This window comes from Hibiscus syriacus, unplaced genomic scaffold, assembly GCF_006381635.1.
Source record: "Hibiscus syriacus cultivar Baekdansim isolate YM2019G1 unplaced genomic scaffold, ASM638163v2 tig00003403_pilon, whole genome shotgun sequence".
Classification (NCBI taxonomy): Eukaryota; Viridiplantae; Streptophyta; class Magnoliopsida; order Malvales; family Malvaceae; genus Hibiscus; species Hibiscus syriacus.
The window spans coordinates 160,649-181,641 of NW_024061970.1; the positions used below are offsets into that span (position 1 = coordinate 160,649).

At 35.1% G+C, this 20,993-nt stretch overlaps 1 protein-coding gene and 1 pseudogene across 1 annotated transcript; both read right to left on the bottom strand.

The window, feature by feature from the left end:
• Window positions 1-215: 215 nt before the first annotated feature.
• On the bottom strand, window positions 216-1,133 carry LOC120176738 (DELLA protein SLR1-like). The gene has a single exon (XM_039183093.1). The coding sequence runs from the start codon at window positions 1,131-1,133 to the stop codon at window positions 216-218; it is 918 nt and encodes a 305-aa protein (XP_039039024.1).
• Window positions 1,134-2,910: 1,777 nt separating this feature from the next.
• LOC120176656 lies at window positions 2,911-7,968 on the bottom strand (annotated as a pseudogene).
• Window positions 7,969-20,993: the final 13,025 nt, after the last annotated feature.

Below are 20,993 nucleotides of genomic sequence, written 5' to 3' on the forward strand. Positions count from 1 at the left end.
TTTGAAAACACTCATCTCTTTTGAGTGCTGTTTGAGTTGAGAGAAGAGCAATACCACCGAGTTCACTCCAGTTTTCGGGTGTACGAATTCTTGGAGAGCCGTGTTAACTTCAGGGGAACGGTCCACCTACTGCAGCGATTACACACATCGGGACGAACTCGTTTCTAAGGCAGTGGTTAATACCACAACACGGTTTCTAATATGTTTCTTTTAAATTATAATTTACCTTTCCTGTCAATGCTAATGGTGTTATTTTGCGGTCTATTTTCTAACAGTATCAAGGCTGGCCTTTGCCAGCCGTGCATCAAATTGAAATCCACCACGTGGACGCATTCATGACCGTCGAAAGCTTCGAGAATCGCCTGATTAGCAGTGAAGTGAGCGAATTTCAAGTACGGACACGCCTCGTAGAAATAGTGATACAAAATCTCGTTCTCATAATCGGAGCCACCGTTGATAGAACCGCCGCCAATACCTTGGAAAATACGACGGCTCAAAGCATCGATAAAATGTCCAGCAACTTTACCGATACCGCAAACGGTGTTAACACATGTCAGTAACCCTTGCATGTCTTCGAGAAACGATGTAGCCAATGAGAAGTCTCCACATTGGACGCACTCCGCACACGTCATCAACATATGGACCAGCAGTATGCCAGAATCTTCTTCCATGGGCGTGACAATCGGTAACTGATTATTCAAACTTTGTTGCTCGTAAGAAACATTCTGGTGGACCAGCGGCATATTAGACTCGGTGGTGGTCCAGGTATCGTTTACCACCGTCTGATTTGTTACAGGATCCGTGACGAACTCGTAGACACAGGTAGTAGGCAGAGCAAACTCGGATAGGAGCGAATCAACCCAGGAGGCGATATCGGAAGGGTTATAGTGGATTGTATCGGAAGCAAGTTGAGTTAAATCTGCGGGGGAATTAACCATTGCGGTTTCGAGCCTTTGAAGTCGCTGAGCTACTTTGCGTAGCTCGGATGACCTAACTTTATATCCAGCTCCGGCAAGATGACCATCAATATCTTGCTGCTGCTCCGGCTGCAACGGCGGCGGCAGCTTGGAAGAGGAGGAGGATGAGCTGCCGCTTCTACTCCCCGGTAATGTAGAGGAGTCGTACAATATCATGATTCAAACTTGTTCTTTTTTTGCACAAAAAGAAATTGAAACCCGAAAATAAATAAATAAATAAGAGAGATAAATAAGTACACCCAGATTTTAGCGAGTGAGCAGAGAACTGGATGAAAAAGAGGTATTAAAATTAAAAAAAAAATGTTCTTTTGAAATGAAAGAAAAATAGAGAAGGTGGGAAATTACAGGGAATGACGTGTACATGAGAAGATGAGGTGTATCTATTAGAAATTATTTGGTGTACTCCACTCATTGCATCATCTATGCTTGTAGTAAATGAGATATACAAATTTTAAAATAATTCTTAAATAATTATTAACTTATTATATGTAAAAAAATAGATGAAGATTCGACTTAAAAGAACGTGAAACATATGTTATTAATTGAAACGATAAATGATATAATAATATAGTGTTATTTTTTTATCTACCTGACTTTTTTCTGTTACCGTCCTTTAATTCTTACGGTTAAACAAATGATGTCCGTTTATTCTTAATGAAGCATCAATTTAAAAAACTTTAGAAATAGAATTGAAAGTGATTTAGATGTTAATCAAGAATAATGTTTTTTTTTATAAAAAAAAAACAGAATGATAGTGTCAATCATGATGTTAAAATAATATTAGAAATTTTACAATAAGATATATAATAATATTTGAGTGAAAGATTGAGAGAGAAAGGAAGATCACTAATCAATACATTTTTGAAGATTATTTGGATCACATATTATTAGTTAATCAATACGTTTTTGAAGATTATTTGGATCACTAACCATGATGTTTTTTGAACTTTGCTATAAACAAGTTATGTTTAATACTCATAAGCTCCGGTCAATGTCATCCAATTAACTTCAGACATCAACAACAAAATATATTTAAATTATTATTGATATAATATCTAAAATATTAATAAAAGACTGCTGTCATCTGAAATTTAAAAAATATTTAAAACAAGGACAACAATGATATTACGGAGACATAACAACCCATTTCTCGAAAGCTTTATTTATGTGTTTTGATCTTTCAAAAAAATTGTTTTGAGTGATCGGCCTAGGTCTGCATCCGAAACAATGATTCGGGTATGAACTTCATCTCGGATCGTCCACAAGAAGACAGGCCACGTGGACCAATGAACTGAAAGTGTTTCTAAAAGCATTTATAACTAAATTAATTTAAAAATAAATAATCAGGGTCCTCTTATGAAAGTTTAAAGAAATAGTGAGAAAAAGAAACATGGCTTGCAGTGGGACTCTTGCATTACTAAGTGAACTAGCAGAAAGCTCCCATGACCAATGGTGAAATGACAAACCTTATTAAAGAATAAAAGTAACAAAGGGATTGATCTCAGAGAAGAATGGTTGGAATTATTGCAACATAGCTGATCAAGCATCGGTTTATCTCATGGAGTTGGTGCCTTTCTCTGTTGCAACATCAATCATGCTTACGTGCGTTGATTCCAGTTATTACACACAAGATTGGTTCAGAATTCAAGCTGACACAAGGATTTGTAGACTACTTTCTTTTCCCCTTTTTCATCCAAGGGATACTATGTTGGCTGGTATTATGATTTTAAGAACCAAAATTCAATTAATCAGAGGAAGTCCTTGAAACTAATCTGGCCCTGGGACCCTATAAGTTTCCAAAATCAACTTCTAAATCAAGCTCACCAGAATACCTAAGCACAATGAAAAGTAAAAAACAAACAACAAAATATATATTCGTAAATATCAATAAGCCAAATACCATGGGAAAATTCCAACCAGCCAACCAGTAACATGAAGCAACAAAGAAACCACTATATTGTCAACTATGAATATGAAGCATAATAATTTATAAATCTCCAAAATGCTAAAGCACTAAGTTCTAGCCATGTTTAAATTCTAGATAGCGATTGTGAGATCTTATACAGAAAACATCCTTCCAAAATTAATAGAGACTAACACATTCCAATTGTATTCTTAGCGGCTAAAACCAGGAAAAATAAGAAATGATACTTCTCATACTGAAACATGTTTACCAGAAACACTCTTATCTTGGTTCTCTTCAGCATCCTCCTCATCGGCTTCACCTGTCTGCCTAGACGCCGTTGGTTCACATGGCAGTCCAGTAACTAACTGCTGATAAAGAACACCTTCTGCCAGTGTGAAAGGCAGACCAACCCAAAGGGGGTAGCATGTTTATCCCAAATCAGCACATTGATCACAACTGTAAGGAACTTATTCACAACACCAGTCACAGTAAATGCCGTGGCAGTGATCGCCTTCCTAGCCGCAAACCCGAAGAAACTAATGAGCAAACCGAACAAACAAGATAAAGATACTGCAGTAAACGTCACAGGTTCAAACCAATCCCCACCATTGGCTCCCAAAGCAGCAAAAACCTCACTGTATTCTCCAGTCAAAACCCAAAATATGGGTGCCATCATCAAGAACAAGTTATTGTACAACACAAAACCCCAAGTGTTCAACCCAAGATTCATCACCATATGCTTAATGTAAACCATCTTGGTTAGGGCTGTAAAAAGTTGATCCGACCTGTAAAACTGAATGAAACCGACTCGAGTCAAAATTGTTTTTGACCTGCACAGTGGCGTTCCGAAACCGACTCGAGTCAGAACTGGTGTTGACCTGAACCCGATTTGGACCTGGAAATTGTGGATCCGAACCCGACACGCATCCGACGTGAGAACAACCTGAACCCGAATTGAACCGAAAATATGTTACCAAAACTGTATCCGACTGATATGAACCCGAACCCAGACCCGAGATTGACCTAGTAAATAACTGGTATTACCCGACCTATTTTCAACCTGACTTGTTTTTAACCTGACCTGTTTTTAACCTGACCTGTTTTTAACCTGACCTGTTTTTAACCTGACATGTTTTTAACTTGACTTGTTTTTAACTTGACCTGTAAATGATCCGACTTGTTAATGACCTGATCTGATATTTATCTGACTTATATATTACCATGAAAATCTTATAAATTATTAGTTTTTTAACTTATGATGTAATTAAAATATTAATATGATTACTTTTTAAATGTTATAATAAAATATTTATTATGATAATTATATTAATAAATAGACCTATTATATAAAATTATTTAATAAAATTAATAAAATTATTTAAATGTAAATTAGATAAAACATTATTAATAATGCAAAGGAAAATTAATATATTTTAATTTATATAAATTATATAGTTTAATTTATATAAAGAAAAAATATTATTAATAATAAAAGTATTTATTATGTAATATATATTAATGGTTTACATTAATAATATAAATAATTTTGGAAATAAAATAATAATTAATTTGATAATAAATGAATATTAGTATTAAACGTGATTAATTATGTAAAATATAAATATAAACTATACCGTTTAATTTTTGTACAAAAAATTATCTAACAATTATAACATAAATGAAAAATAATATAAATATAAACTATACCGTTTATATAAACTATATACTTTATTACTTTATATAGTTTATGCATAGTGTTTCTATAAATTGCATCGAATTAAAAATTTAAGAAGATATTTACAATTAAACCATGACTAAAATGAAAGAAATTAAAAATCATATACAAATGGAAAAATGATGATTGGTGGAGGAGCATGAGCCTAATTAACCCAAAATATCTTGTTGGACATTATATTTGGCGCCAACTTCCCAAATTTTTATATTCGCTCTAAATTTTCCAATTTCTCTCTAAATTCCAAATTTTCCTCTAAATTCTCAATTTCTCTATATTCTCAAAATTTCCTAATTTTCCTCTAAATTCTCAAATAAAATCAAAATGTTTCACACAAAAATCTTTCTTTTAAAAAGTTTTCTCCCACCACTCACTTTGAATAATATATATATATATATAAGTATATACATAAATATATATATAATTAAACATAAGTGACTAAAATAAAAGATTCTAAAATTAACATTAACATTTAATAATTAGCCTACATGTATTACAAATATATACATTTATTAAAAAAACAAAAAACCCTAAACTACTCCTAACCGTCGGTTTTTGTGGTGTATGGGGGGAAATTTTGACTTTGGTTTTTGAAAGGAGACGAAGCACTAAATGTTGGTCTAACTTTTTAGATGGTGTGATGTCACTAATCCATGGCTAAAGGTACCAACAAATTCCAACCCTTGGATCAAAAGTAGATCCAATGGCCAATATATTGTCTTCTCCAAGAAGACTCCAAGTTTCATTAACGTCCTATATATAAATTATAATTATTTTTAATTTTCCATTCTTTCTTTAATGTGCATAATTTTTAAATGTTAATGTTAATTTTAGAATCTTTTATTTTAGTCACTTATGTTTAATTATATATATATATAAGTATATATATATATATATATATATATATATATAGTATATATATATATATATATATATATATTATTCAAAGTGTGTGGTGGGAGAAAACTTTTTGAAAGAAAGATTTTTGTGTGAAATTTTTTGATTTTATTTGAAAATTTAGAGGGAAATTAGGAAATTTTGAGAATATAGGGAAATTGGGAAATTTGGAGGGAATAGAAAAATTTGGGAAGTCGGCGTCAAATATAGTGTCCAACAAGATATTTTGGGTTAATTAGATTTATGCTCTTCCAACAATCATCATTTTTCCACTTGTATTTGATTTTTAATTTCTTTCATTTTAGTCATGGTTTAATTGTAAATATCTTCTTAAATTTTCAATTCGATGCAATTTATAGAAACACTATGCATAAACTATATAAAGCAATAAAGTATATAGTTTATATAAACCTTAAATCCTAAATCATAAACCCTAAACCATAAATATTAAACCCTAAACCATAAATACTAAACCCTAAATTTTAAACCCTAATGTATATATAAACCATGTATAGTATATATAAACTATATATATATATATATATATACCTATATATATATAAACTATATAAAGTAAATTACTTATATAGTTTATAGAAACTCTAAACCCTAAATAGACTAATGCATACATATATATACTATATTAATATAAATTATAACATATAAACTATATATTTTATATAGTTTATACATATATAGTTTATATACATAGTTTATATATATAATTCACATAAACATAATTTATATATATAGCTTATAATAATTATATAGTTTATAATTTTATATACATTGTTTATATATATAGTTCACATAAATATAATTTATATAGTTTATAATATTATATAGTATAATATAATATAGTTTATATATATATATATATATATATATATATATATATATATATTTTTTAAATGAATGCAAGTTAATATATTTTTTATTATTTCTTCACATTTTGCATTTATTTTGATTTAATCCTTCTGTGTTTTTTTAATTTATTTTAATTTTAAGTCTTTCACTTTTATATGTATTCAATTTAGTCCTTAAATTTATATTTTCATATTCCATTGTTAGTTGTTATTTATTTATATTTTTGTAATTGGCCCATAATTTTTTAAATGTGTTTAATTTAGTCCTTTTTTATATTAATTTAAACCTCACATTTTAAATTTATTTCAATTTAGTCCCTTACCTATGTGTGTTGTTTAATTTATATTTTAAGATTTTATTTGTAATTTTACATTTCTTCAATTTTGTCATTAAATTTATATTTTTTATAAAATTGATCCATAAATATTTATTTTTTTCTTAATTTACTCGAAATCATATACAATTACAACTTGCAATTCAACAATCACGAAAGATGACAAAATAATTAATCCAAAAAATAAAAATGACCCGACCTGAACTCAATCTGTATCCGATAAACATCCGACCTGAATTTTATCTGTCAATGATGTGACCCGATCTGAACGAGATCCGACTGAAGTCTACCTGAACATGAATTAACCTGTCCTTTATCTGCTTCGGACCTGAACTGTTTTTATTTGAACTGACATCGATCCGAAATGAAAATGACCTGACCTGAACCCGATCTGGATCTGATGTCAAATCAACCTGAAAATAATCCGAACTGATTTGACATGACCTGAACCCGATCTGAATCTGGTGTCAAATCAACATAAATTAACCTGTATCCGATTTTACCTAACCTACCAAGATCCGACTAAAACATGTCCGATTACCTGATTTTACGGCCCTAATCTCGGTAGTAATTGTCACCAAATATGCAAACGCCCATGAATATGCAGTCACAGTAAATGCCGAATCAGTGGCCACATATCCAACGGCACCACTCAGAATGATCAACAGAGAAATAAAAGTCAGCTTCGAAGGGCACGGTTGCCTCCTAAAGGTTGTATCAGCTAAAGCAACCAAAAGGGGTGTCAAGGATCTAAACACTATGAAAGTATCAACATTGGCATGACGCAAAAGATTGGTGTTTGTGAAGACAGCAAGGTAGAAGACAATGGCAGCAGGCAAAAATTTCTTGGCAGTATCCCATGTGAAAGTATCATGATGTAAAAACCCAAACTTTCCTAAAACCCAGACTCCTAAAACTGAAGTTAAGTACTGTAAAGCAGTTAACAAACCTGGGTAATTGAATTTGGTGATTGCAAATTTGTTAATAACAGCAAGTAAGCTTGAACGAAGTGCATAACCAACTACCAAACTGCTTGTAGCATAGTATTGCTTAGTTGAATCAAAACGAATAGCCGGCATTTTTCTTTCCAAAAGGATCTGATTTTATGTTTAAAAAAAACAAATACGGAGAAGACAAAATCAATATATATCAAAGAAACTTGATAATGACGGATGAATTAGCGGAGATTATAGTAGGGTGTGAACAAGAAGAGGACTTCGTGGGGGAAGAAATGGGGATGTGGGTATTTAAGATAGAGAAAATCGCCTCAGTGACCAAAAATGCCTTATAATATACGATTTTAACCAACTTTTTCCGGATTTGCCAAAATGACCAACAAAATCGTAATGCGATCGCTAATTCGCAACGCGATCTCCATTATCGCAAATTCGCGTTGCATTTCGCATTGCGATAGTTGAAAATCGCGTTGCGATGGTCTACAGTATCGTTGCGATTTTCCCAATTCGCAATGCGAATAAGTAAATCGCAACGCGAATTGGGAAAATCGCAATGCGATACTGACTATCGCAATGCGATACTTACTATCGCAATGCGATAATACAACGCGATTCTGACTTTCGCAACGCGATTTACATAGCGCCATTCGTATTAACGCGTATTTTTTTTTTCAAATTCTAAACACGAATTTTTTCTTAATAAATCGGAAACTGAACTGTCCACAGTAATCGCAACTCATAACCTCAAACCAAAATCACAACACTCAGTCCCATCTCCATCTCTCACTCTTTACGGCGAAATCCGTCCCCATCTCCGAAGATTTCCGTCCCCATCGCCGGCGAAATCCCTCACAACCATTCACAATCAAAAATCTCTCACAATCATTCAGAAATGGAAAATCAACCTCCGAGGGTTAGTTTTTTTTATTTTTTATTTTGAAATTTTTGCATTATTTTAGGTTTTTCATATTGAGATTGATGATAAGTTTACTGGTAATTTCAATAATAGATTAACCATTTCACTTAGATTTCTTATTAAATTCATTCGATTGCTGCCAATACTGCTAAACTGTTTAGCCTGTGAAGTTAGTATTTGTCTTTGTTTTGTCTTTTGGTTGAAGTAATGCAGAAGAAGAATAGTTTCGAGAATGAAAATCGCAACGCGGAAATAACTATCGCAACGAGAGAATCGCAACGCGAAACCAAAATTGCATTGCGATTTTTATTTCGCGTTGCGATTTTCATTTTGCGTTGCGATTCTCTCGTCGCGATAGTCATTTCGCGTTGCGATTCTCTCGTTGCGATAGTCATTTCCCCGTTGCGATTCTCATTATCTCGTTGCGATTTTCATTTCAACCAAAAGACAAAACAATGTTGCAAATTTTAGTTTCAAGAATAAACTACTATTTATGTTTATTGTTTTTGGTATATCTTGACAGTGTAGTTTTTGGTATATCTAACTTGGTATGTTTATTGTTTTTGTAGAAATTTTTTTCGGCTTCATTGACATTAAGGAATAAAGTTAGCCTAGCCACTACAATTGCTTCGAAGCTTTCACCTGTACAAAGAAAATTGTTTGAGGAAACCTGCTTCGGGCCATGGCTGAGAGTACAGCATCCGGGTGGAGATGCTAATTTGACCCATTTGTGGCTTCAGACCATGACTAGCGATCTACCCGACAGTATACAACGTGGTGAGGAAGAGATATGGTTTCATTTTCCACCGGCGTATACTTGTTTTGGGCAGAAGGAGTTCTGCTTAATCACTGGTCTACGATTCGGACACGATGATGTAGGCCGGTACACTCGTCATATCACCCGCCCATCATAGTTATCCAGGGTTTTTCCTGATGAGTCAATAGAGAAGCCGAACTTACACGTCGATGATATGAAGAAATTGTTTAATAAGAAAGATGGTTTACTCGGATGAATAACGTCGATGTTGTCCGAGTATGCCTTCTACTACTTTTGTATGCCGGCTTTTTAGGCAGAGAGGCCAGACAACCTATTTTTCAGGAGCTAATATTATTGGTAGAGGACCTAAATGCATGGAATCTGTTTCCGTGGGGTTCGTATATATGGAAAGCTACCTGGACTAAGTTGTCGTCTGCCTTTGATGACCGCAAAAGTTTGCGGGGTGATGGGTCGAAATACACTTTGTCAGGCTTTGTTTGGGCCTTTAAGGTAAGAATTTCTATATAATGTTTTCAAAATTATAATTAATTATTTAACAATTACTAATGTTTGTTATTATATTGTTTGTAGATTTGGATATTCAAGGCCTTTCCCGCCATGAAGACACATGCAATAAAAACTTCAAATGATATTCCCAGGGCTATTTCCTGGAAGAGGAAACGTCTGTTGGATTGGGAAGACTTAATACCATATGCGATAATAAATAATGTAAGTTAACACAAATACTATCATATATAAACAAGTTATTAATAGTAGACGTTTAACTTTGTTTGAGTTTTTATATTTTTAGGAGGCCAACATTCCATTAATGAGACTGACACCCACGGAGGCTGAGCTTGCCACTGATTGGTGGCAAGCTAGTCAGCGTTTTCTTGATGGCACGAATGATGAGCAACCTCCACTTCCTCCACTTCGAGAGCCATCACCTCACTCAGAGCCATCACCTGATCGACCTGACTATACACCTCTACAACGAGAGCCATCACCTATTCCGTCACATCATCGAGCCTCTTCTCCACCATCACCTCATGATAGGCGACCGACAAAGATGCCACGACTTCTATCTCCCTGTTCTCCACCTCCACGGGATGAGTCAAGGGAGTTACGTGATGAGGTCAATGCCTTGCGTGAGGAGATCGGTACTGTACGCGATAACGATGGTGCATGGCGTGTGGAGGTGTCTACTTTACGTGGTGAGGTTGCCGCTCTACGTGAGATGGTAGTATCGTTGCAGAATGAGGTTCATACTCTACGCAACGAGGTAAGTTTAAGATTTTCCATATTTAACTTGATGATAAATTTACTCGTAATTTCACTTAAATTAACCATTTCACTTAGATTGCTTAGTAAATTTATTCGGTTGCTGCCAATACTGCTAAACTGTTTATTAACACTGTGAAGTTAATATTTGTCTTTTTGTTTTGTCTTTTGGTTGTAGTAAATTTATTCGGTTGCTGCCAATTCTGCTAAACTGTGTATTCTTTAACACTGTGAAGTTAGTATTTGTCTTTGTTTTGTCTTTTGGTTGAAAGTTTGAAATATATTTGTCTTTGTTTTCACTGTTTAAATATCATGTCTGTTTATTTACTGATATTTGTATTTAATTATTTAGCGGACCGATAAGGTGGATGCTTTACGTCGGGTTTTTCTTGCACGACAGAGTTCACGCATCAGACGGCGTGCACGTGCTATTAAGTCTCCGTATACCCCAATAGTGCGAAGACACCGCAAGAAGAAGCCCGACTCGCCTGTCATCCCTCAAGAGTCCACTCCTATCGTTGAAGAGGCCCCTATCATTCCTCGAGAGTCCCCTTCCACCGTTCAAGAGGCCACTGTCATCGTTGAAGAGGTCCCTCCCACCATTCAAGAGCCCGATTCACATGGCGTCATATGTAGGATTCTTGAGAAACCCTCTGACGTGCCGGACATGATGGATTCAAGTTGGCTCTCGTATGAGTTACCGGCCAGTACCATACCGGTATCTGAAGTGGAGAGGAAACAACTACCGGACACAATTCTGGATAACACCCTTTGGGCTAAGACCGCAGTTGATTTTTATCTACATGAGCGGAGCCAGGGGTGTTTCACTGATATATGGAAGCTCAACGATGATATCTATTTGTTGCTTGATCGGTCTTGGTGGGGCATATTATTAGGGGTCGAAGACAATGGCTATTTCGATGGAGGGGTAAGTCTTATATTTTTCTTATATTTTAATTTGATTATTTTTTTTTAAATTTATGTAAGTTACTAATATGTCTTTTTTGTAAAACAACATATCGATGCGTGGGTGTCACGTCTTCTAATAATTAGGAAACTTAAGGAAAATAAAAGAAATACACGATATACAATTATGCCGACGTCTTTTAACGCCGCTCACTTGAAGAATCAACGAGATGAATCATTTGCGTTGGGCAAAGGACAAGCTAAACTTTATCCTGCATGGTGGGAGGTCGATAAGATTAGTGTTTATTTTAGATTGAGTTTAAAGGTATTCATAAATAAGTGCGCAAATGAATGAATTATTACTTATGATTGCAGGTGTTTATCCCTGTTTTAGAACATAAACATTGGCTTCTCGTCGAGCTTCAGATCCCATCCCTTAAGGCAATAGTATATGACAGCATGATAAATTACATATCATTGGCTGATTTAAGAGATATTATTAAGAGATGGAGCTCTTATTTGGCTAAATTCTTGGATGCGATAAATTATTGGACTCGTTCTGGAAACAAGAAGCCAAAGAAGCTCAATATTACAGTTAGCAGAGACGAGACCGCACCACAACAAACGAAAGTACCCAGAGGGGATTGTGGTCCTCTCGTATGCTTGGCGTTGGACCGTTTGATCACAGGAAGTATAAAGTATCTACTTCCCACCGATAGAGATAAAGCTATAGTAGGCTTGTGGTTTCGGCATTATATGGCTAGATCGATATATACGAGACGCTGCCTACCTGCATTCGCGTTATAAAAATGTCCATAAACAATTGGTATGTTTATAGGCTTGTGGTTTGAAAATGTTTGGTTAAGTACCTAGAATTCAATAATTTGCTGTTTGTAGGTTTTAGATGTGTAGAAAGTGTTGTTTGAGCAAATGTTTGGTTTATGCAGGTTAATCTCAGAAGTGAGCTGCGTGAAAATGATGTATGGCTGCAAAAGTTGATTCAATAGTAGATGAGGAAATAAGAATTATTGCTTATTTTTTGATTGTTTAATTGATTTGTAAAAGGTGATTTGTAAAAGTTGATTTGTTTAATTGATGTTAACATAATTCTTATTTGTGCTTGTTTAATTGATTGAAATGTAATGGTTGATTTTGTTGATTTCAATCTGCATTATGTTGAAGGCAAAAAGTACTATCGCAATGCGAAATGAAAATCGCAACGCGAAATTAAATTCGCGTTGCGATTTTCATTTCGCATTGCGATTCCCTCGTTGCGATTTTCATTTCGCATTGCGAAATTCGCGTTGCGATTTTCATTTCGCATTGTGATAGTAATTTTCGCATTGCGATAGACATTAAGATGATTGCCTATTAAGTGATAACAACTGAACAGATCATAGCAATTTTCAAACTCAAGTTACTAATACATGCCTAACTGAAAATGTTAAAAGTTCACACATAAAATCTACATAATACAACGTTTGCATTTAAAAATCACCTAAGTTAACAGTCCCAAAAGGTGAAGCCAGTTGTGATTGGGATTTTAAAGATGATTGCGATTTTGATTGCCTTTTTCTTGACACCATATGAGCTTTGGATTTTGATGATGATCCATATTTTGGTAGAGGAAAAGATGATTGTGATGGCACTGGTGATCCACATGTCAACCTTGTATGACCACTTTCCTTGCACCGACTACATGTCGATCTCTTCTTCTCTTCACCCTTAGACGGTATACGATCGTGACTTTTTGGTCGGCCAGGTAGCCTTCTGTCCATGGCTAGTGGCAAAACTGTTTGTAAGTCATCTGGTATGTCCCACTCAGAAGGATGTGGAATAGGGTAGACAATCTCGGCATAAGTCTGTCGATGTACTTCTGTAGTGTAGCAATCCATAGCGTATGTGCTTGAATCATCTTGGTTTAGATGAAGAGCAACTTTTATAACATGGCCACACGGATAACCAGATGTTTGCCATTTCATACAACTACACGTCCTTGCATTTAGATCGATAAGCCCATTTAAGTTATTATCCAGTACTTCAAACAAAGTGTTTGAACATGGTTCAACTCTCCATGACGTTGACTTCACAACACGTTTCGTTATCTTTTTTTCAGTCCATGGTGTAACACGATGTTCCAATGTTCCTGTAAATTTAAATAAATAAAACTTAGTAAAATATATGATAAGTTACGAATTCAAAGAAATAATACCTGCATGGTTTCTTTTCTTGTAGTACCATTGTTGAATAGAGGCTCGAAAAAACTCCATTAACATAGTAATGGGTAATTTCCTGGAATGACGACTTAGAGCGTTGATTGATTCTGCACTATTAGACGTCATGAAACCATATCTTGCTCCAAGTTGATGTACTCTTGACCATCTTTCAAACCCGACATCTTTTAGTGTTTGAGCACACTGAGGCAAAACACGTCTTAAACAGTTTATATGCTTATTGAATTCCACTTCTCGATAAGCTTTTACAGTCTTCCAGTATGTCCATTTGTGCTTTTTTATACCAGCAGACCTTGATTTTAGATTTCTATACAAATGAACACCACAAAGTCCATGAAAAGCATCTGGGAAACACCTTCTAATAGCGTTGTCAATTGAGTTTGCCCTATCGGATATGATTGTCAGATTGCTAATAGGACCTATGCAATCTCTAAGATGCCCCATAAACCATGTCCATGAATAACATGTTTCAGATTTGCCAACCCCGTAAGCTATTGGCAATATCCCATTGTTAGCATCCATGGCTACTGCTAATAAGTTTACTCCAAGGTATCAACCTTTAAAATGTGCTCCGTCAACTATAATAACTGGGCGCATGCAAGTAATAAACGAACGAATCTACAAAATAATATACACAAGAAATATAATCATTTAAATGTGAAATGCATGTAACTAACAAAAATGAGTCAACATAATTATATTGATTTACTAACCGCAGCACCAATGGCGATAAACAGCAACTCAAAGCGTCCATCTCTATCTGTTTTGATATGAGTTACCGACCCAGGATTTTTCAGCTTTAAATTGTGACAATAAGCTGGTAGTTGGGCAAACGATGCTTCTGGCGACCCCCTCAACAATTCCAAGGCATAACATTTGGCTCTCCAAGCTTGAGAATATGATATACTAATCTTGAACTGAGCATTCATGTCAGTCATAATTTCATGTCCCCGATATACCCTGCCATTCAAAAACATTAACTCAGCCAGAAAACCACCCAACACCTTTTTGTTTGCCTGTCTATGGTGAGGAAAAACTTGGGTTCTTGAACATGTATGTTTATCAATAAAAGTCCTAACTTGAAACATTTCGTAATCTTTTATCCTCTTTGCAATCATACGCCACGTACAGTTTTTGTCAATCATACACCTTGTTTCGAAACGATCTTTGCTTGATTTGTTAACTTTTAGTTGATAGCTATCTTTCACACATTTCGTATACAAAGCTATCTTTAAGTCTTCCTTTGTATCAAAACAATCATTTTTCTTGATACGAATAACTTTTGTATAACAATCAACTGCTTTCTTTACCAACTCTTCTTCCGGTATCTGAAGTAATTCTGGCATATTCCAGTTATACTCCCGTGGCATTTTCTTTTCTTCGGGGACTTTTTCTTCTTCTTTTTCTTCTTCAGGATTATATGAATTACAGAATGGATGTTCAACATGTTCATTCACAGTCGTAACTTCCTCCTCATTATCATCAACAACATCTTCCTCGGCAACGGCTGTTTCATCATCAAAATTCAGGAATTGACCAATATCAAAATCATTACACGCAGAGTCTGTTTCTTCTTCTGAAACATCATCAAAATCCGAGTATTGACCAATATCAAAGTCCGGGTATTGACCAAGATCAAATTTTAAATACTGACTAGTACTCACAATTTTTTCTGTTGGCTCATCATCGTCTAATTGGTCAATACGAAAACCGGAATTTGGTGCTGAAAGTTGATTGGGATTTGGATTAGAGAAAGGTTGTGGGTTTTTAGAAAAACTTAGTTGATTACTACCCGCTATTGACCCAACAATACTACTTCTAGGTTCAACAACATAAAATGTAACATCATCACTTGAAACACTAATGTAAGCAATGAATCGTTCAACATCTTCATTGTCGGTTAACAAATAAACTTTACCATTTCTCTGATAAGATAGCCTAAATCCACTTATGGGCTCTAAATTCAATTTCTTTGAAACACGTAACATTAGAGTTTCATAAGTTAACTTTTTTAATGACAGTTTTAGTTGAAGATTCATGGGTAAAAGCATATATTGTAAAACACCATGAACATTCTCCCATGACCCTCCAAAACACAAATCTATCCAAACATGATCAACATTAGATGATTTCATGGTTGTAAATTAATTTACTAAACAAACGAGCTGCGAAACTAAGACCTGTTGCCAGATGGGGAAGGATGTAGGAACGGATGTCGCCAGAGAGAGTGAAAGATGGAGATGGAATGAGTTGCGATTTAGGGATTTAGGTTATGAGTTGTTGCTGCTGCGTAGATATATACCCAAAAAATTTGTGTTGCGAAACTAAAACCTGTTGCGAACTTTGAAAATCGCATTGCGATTCTGTATTATCTCGTTGCGAAAGTCAGAATCGCGTTGCGAAAGTCAGTATCGCGTTGCAAAAGTCAGTATCGTGTTGCGATTTTGTATTTTCGCATTGCGATAGTCAATATCGCATTGCAATTTTACCAATTCGCGTTGCGATTTACTTATTTGCATTGCGAATTGGGAAAATCGCAACGACACTGTAGACCATCACAACGCGATTTCCAACTATCGCAACGCGAAATGCAACGCGAATTTGCGATAATGGAGATCGCGTTGCGAATTAGCGATCGCATTGCGATTTTGTTGGTCATTTTGGCAAATCCGAAAAAAGTTGGTTAAAATCGTATATTATAAGGCATTTTTGGTCACTGAGGCGATTTTCTCTTTAAGATATTGATCTGCAAAATCTAAATTAAAAAAGGAAAAATAGATTTAAAAGTGGAATAAAGAAATTCACCGACAAAGTTTTGAGATCGAAAATGAATGGTTGATGAGGAGGTGAGTGGTGGGCAGAGGCGTACCGATGTACTAGAAAGCAGAATCCGCTTGTTTGATAGGCTAATATCGTGACAAAAACAACGGTCAGCGAGGCTGAGGGAGCCACTTTTCCCACGCTTCTATTAAAATCCAAGGGGCAGCACCATTTCAGACTCCCTTTAATATTGAATATGATATTACAAATTTAAAAGTATATATTTAATTTTTAATAATATAATATATAAAATATGTTAATTTCAGTTATAATATATTTTTATTAAAATAAATAAATTTATAACGACTGTATGTGAAATATGTAAAATTTAAAATATTTTTATCTTTAAAAAATTAAACTAAAATAATTTATTTCCTAAAAAATAAATTTTAAAACTAACAAAGGATATATTGGGTGATTTTTTTAGATAATGCAATTTGTTTTTTAATTTGTAAAATAAGTACTTTCAGAATTATTTCTTCAAATAGGGTGATTGCTACAATACACACAAAAGACGCATTGCACTCTATGCGTCTCCCCCTTTCCCCCGGAGACAAATTGCACTCCATGCGTCTCTCCCCACGAAGACGCATTGCACTCTATGCGTTTCTCCTCTGTCTGGTACCAGTTTGCATGCAGTATGCATGCAGAAATAATAGCTGCAATAATGTTGCAATTACAAGTTTGGTGGGTTGGTTGGGTAATAATGGGGTTCAGTTGTTATTATATAGAGGATTGTATGAGAGGGAGGGGCACTAGGGAGAAGAAAGAAAAACATAAGGAAGAAGAAGAAAGAAAAGAAGAATAAAGCAAGGAAGAAGAGAAAAGATAAAGAAAGAAGAAGAAAAGAAAGTTAAAGTCGGCCCGTGCTACATTATTCGATAAATTTAATCTGGTTAGTTGTCTTTCGAAATTTTATTTGAGGTATTTGAATATTGATTATTACGTTAATATTATTTTTATAAATATTTGTTATTTTTACGATTGTTGTCATGTTAATATTATTTTTTTATTGTATAATATCAATTTTACGATTTATGATCATAGTGTACCATAATTTTGCTATTCTAAATATAAATTTTGAATTTGTAGAGAAAATGAGCAACAAGTTTTTCACGATTGTCCATTATAATAGACATATTATGGAAAATGAGGTCAAAGTTGTTTTTCAGTCTGAAAAACCTATAAATATGATGTTCAAAAGGGACATCACATTTGTAGAAATGAAGCAGATAATAGAAAGGAAAATCTGAGCTACAGTTGATGGTTTGAGGTACAGGTTCATGGTATATCCAAATCCAGTTAGATATGATGATGAAGAAGATGATATTGGAACCATGATTGGATTACATGAGTCAACAAATATTTCAATTATTGAGTTATTTGTTGATATGTGTAAGATATATGATATTCCTAGGTCATCAAGAAATATGGCTGGAGATTCATCTCAAATGTCTTTCGGAAGTGAGTTTGAGGACCCGACATACAAATTGATAAACAATTTAATGGCACTATTGGAAAGTGAAAATGAAGTCAGTGGAACATTCACAATAGTCGAGTACGAGAAGAGAAACATATATAACTCATAATTGACTATTGATGTTGATGTTGAAAATTGACGAAGAGAAATCTATGATGATTCTAGCGAAGATGAAGAAACTGAGGAACCAGTTTTGGCTGACGATGATAATTTTGGCTGTGGTGGTGCAGTTTGGACACCGTATCAACCTTCCCCTCACATGTACGAGATAGACTATGATACGATGAGGGTACCAGAATCCCCAGAACTGCCACATATACCTCCATACCATATAGTTGAATCATTAAAAAACTTTAGTGAATTTTCGGTTGGGATGCAATTTAGAGAAAAAGATGAAGCTACGCTGACGATTAAAGAGCATTGCATCAAAGGCCATGATGATGTCCATGTTGCATAGTCCAACCAAAAAACCATATATGCAAAGTGTGTTAAATATGGCCCAGAGTGCAAGTGGAAGATCATAGTGTCCAAAATTCAGAGGCACGATACTTAGGTCATCACAAGGTACAATGGTCCTCACACATATTTATGAAACTCAATCGAACAAGACCACCGACTATTGGACTCCAATGTAATATGAGAATACGTGAAGGTGTGGATTGAGAAGAATCCAATGATCCATTGTTCAGTGTTAGCTACATCTATTTTAAGCCAATTTGAATACCAAGTAAAAATACGACAAGGTTTAAAATGTGATATTGTGTCATTAGAGTGTGATTGATGTCACTCTTTGCTAACTTTAATATTATTATTATGTATGTCTAGAAGATGTCAGAATCTTCGAACTCGCGAAGAGCTGCTGATCGAGAAAATAGAGAGGGATCAGGTAGCGAAAGCTATGAGGAGAATAGTGAGCATCCGATTCCATCTGAGAATGTTAGTGCACCGGTACATCAGGGTATGCTCGTGCCAGAGTTTGGAGCTTTTATGCAAGCTCTTGACATCATATTGACTCGATTCCAACCTCCTCCGCCTCCCCCTACTCCTCTAGCACTGAGGATGTTGATCACAAAAGAGTTGAAGAGTTTGGGAGCTCCAGAGTTCCGGGGAAAAGAGGATGAGGGTCCTATAGAGGCTGACTTATGGCTAAATGATGTTATGGTAATGCTTGAAAATCTTTACTGCTCAGATTTGAAAAAGCTGGGTGGATTTGTATCTTTACTTCGGGGATCAACTCGAGTATGGTTGTCAAATACTACGATGTATGCACCACCACAATAAGTGACTTGACAGTTCTTCCTGGAGGAATTTAAGAATAAGTATGTTAGTGAGCAGTTTAGATGGGAGATGATGTTGAAGTTCCTTAATTTGAAATAAGGTGATCGAGTCATACATGAGTACGAGGCTGAATATAACAAGCTAAGCCATTTTACTACTGAGGTGATTCCCAAGGACAAGGCTCGACGTGATTGGTTCATTGAAGGTTTGAGGCCAAAGTTGAAAGAGATGATATTGACTTTGAACTTGCCTAGCTTGCAAAAAGTCATAAACCGAGCCAAGGCTATTGAAAGAGCTCAAAAGGAGACCCTAGAAGTGGAGTAGAGTATACAGACGGGGAAAAGAGTTGGAATGCCTTCAACTTCTCATCATGATAAGAGAGGCAAGGGCTCGAGTTTCTGATATACTGACAAAGATGGTTCTTCTGTAGCTTCGCAGAAAACTAAACAATCACAGTCTTTTGCTGCTAGCTCGGGTAGAGCATTTAGAAAGAGAGCTCCATGTCAGACATGTGGTAAATTACACCGTGGAGTATGCATATTTCTCAGTAGAGCTTGTTTCCAGTGTGGTGAGACTGGTCATTTTGCCTGAAACTGTCCTAAGAAATCCGGGGATAATTCAGCCCAATCTGAAAGATCTGTGACAACTTCTAATAGAAGTAGAGGAAGGGGTAGATCCAGGGGACAATATGAATCAATGCAGTAATAAGATACTCGGGGAGTCACCAGAATTTACAACATTAAGACCAATAAGGATCGGGATGACCCGGAGATCATAAAAGGTACATTACATCTTTTTGATGAGACTGTAATTATTTTAGTGGACCATGGTTCTACATACACATACATTAGTACAAAGTTGGTTAGAGCTAGAGAAATTCCTTTAGAACCTATTATTAGTGAGATGATAGTGGTAAACCCTATAGGTCACAGTGCGAAAATAACTCGGGTATGTAGAAAATGTCCGATAAAGATTCAAGGGATTGTGTTCCCAACAAACTTAATGGAATTGCCTTTCGATGAGTTTGAAATCATCTTAGGCATGGATTGGTTGTCTCCACATCATGGATGGTTTGATTATCTTAAGAAGCGATTATTTCTGAAGAATGCGAAAGACTTAAAAATTATAGTAATTGACAAAAAATCGAAATCACCATCCAATGTGATATCAACCATGACTGCAAGGAAAATGATGTCAAAAGGGTGTATAGATTTCCTAGATAATGTGATAGACACTCGAGTACTGGAAGCGAGATTAAATGATATTCCAACAGTTAAGGAGTTTCCATAGGTTTTTCCGAAAGAGTTATTGGGTTTACCTCCAAATTATGAAGTAAAATCAAGATTGAGGTTTATCCGGATACCAAACCTGTTTTTATGGCTCCATATCGAATCGCTCCAACGTATTTAAGAGAATTAAAAGCCCAATTGCAAGAGCTACTTGATAAGGGATTTGTGAGACCCAGTGTTTATCCTTGAGGAGCACCTGTGCTATTTGTGAAAAAGAAGGACGGGCCTATGAATTATGCATCGACTACCGTCAGTTAAATAAAGTAACGATAAAGAATAAATATCCTCTTCCAAGGATTGATGATCTATTCGATCAATTGAAAGGCGTAGCAGTGTTCTCTAAGATAGACCTGATGCCAGGGT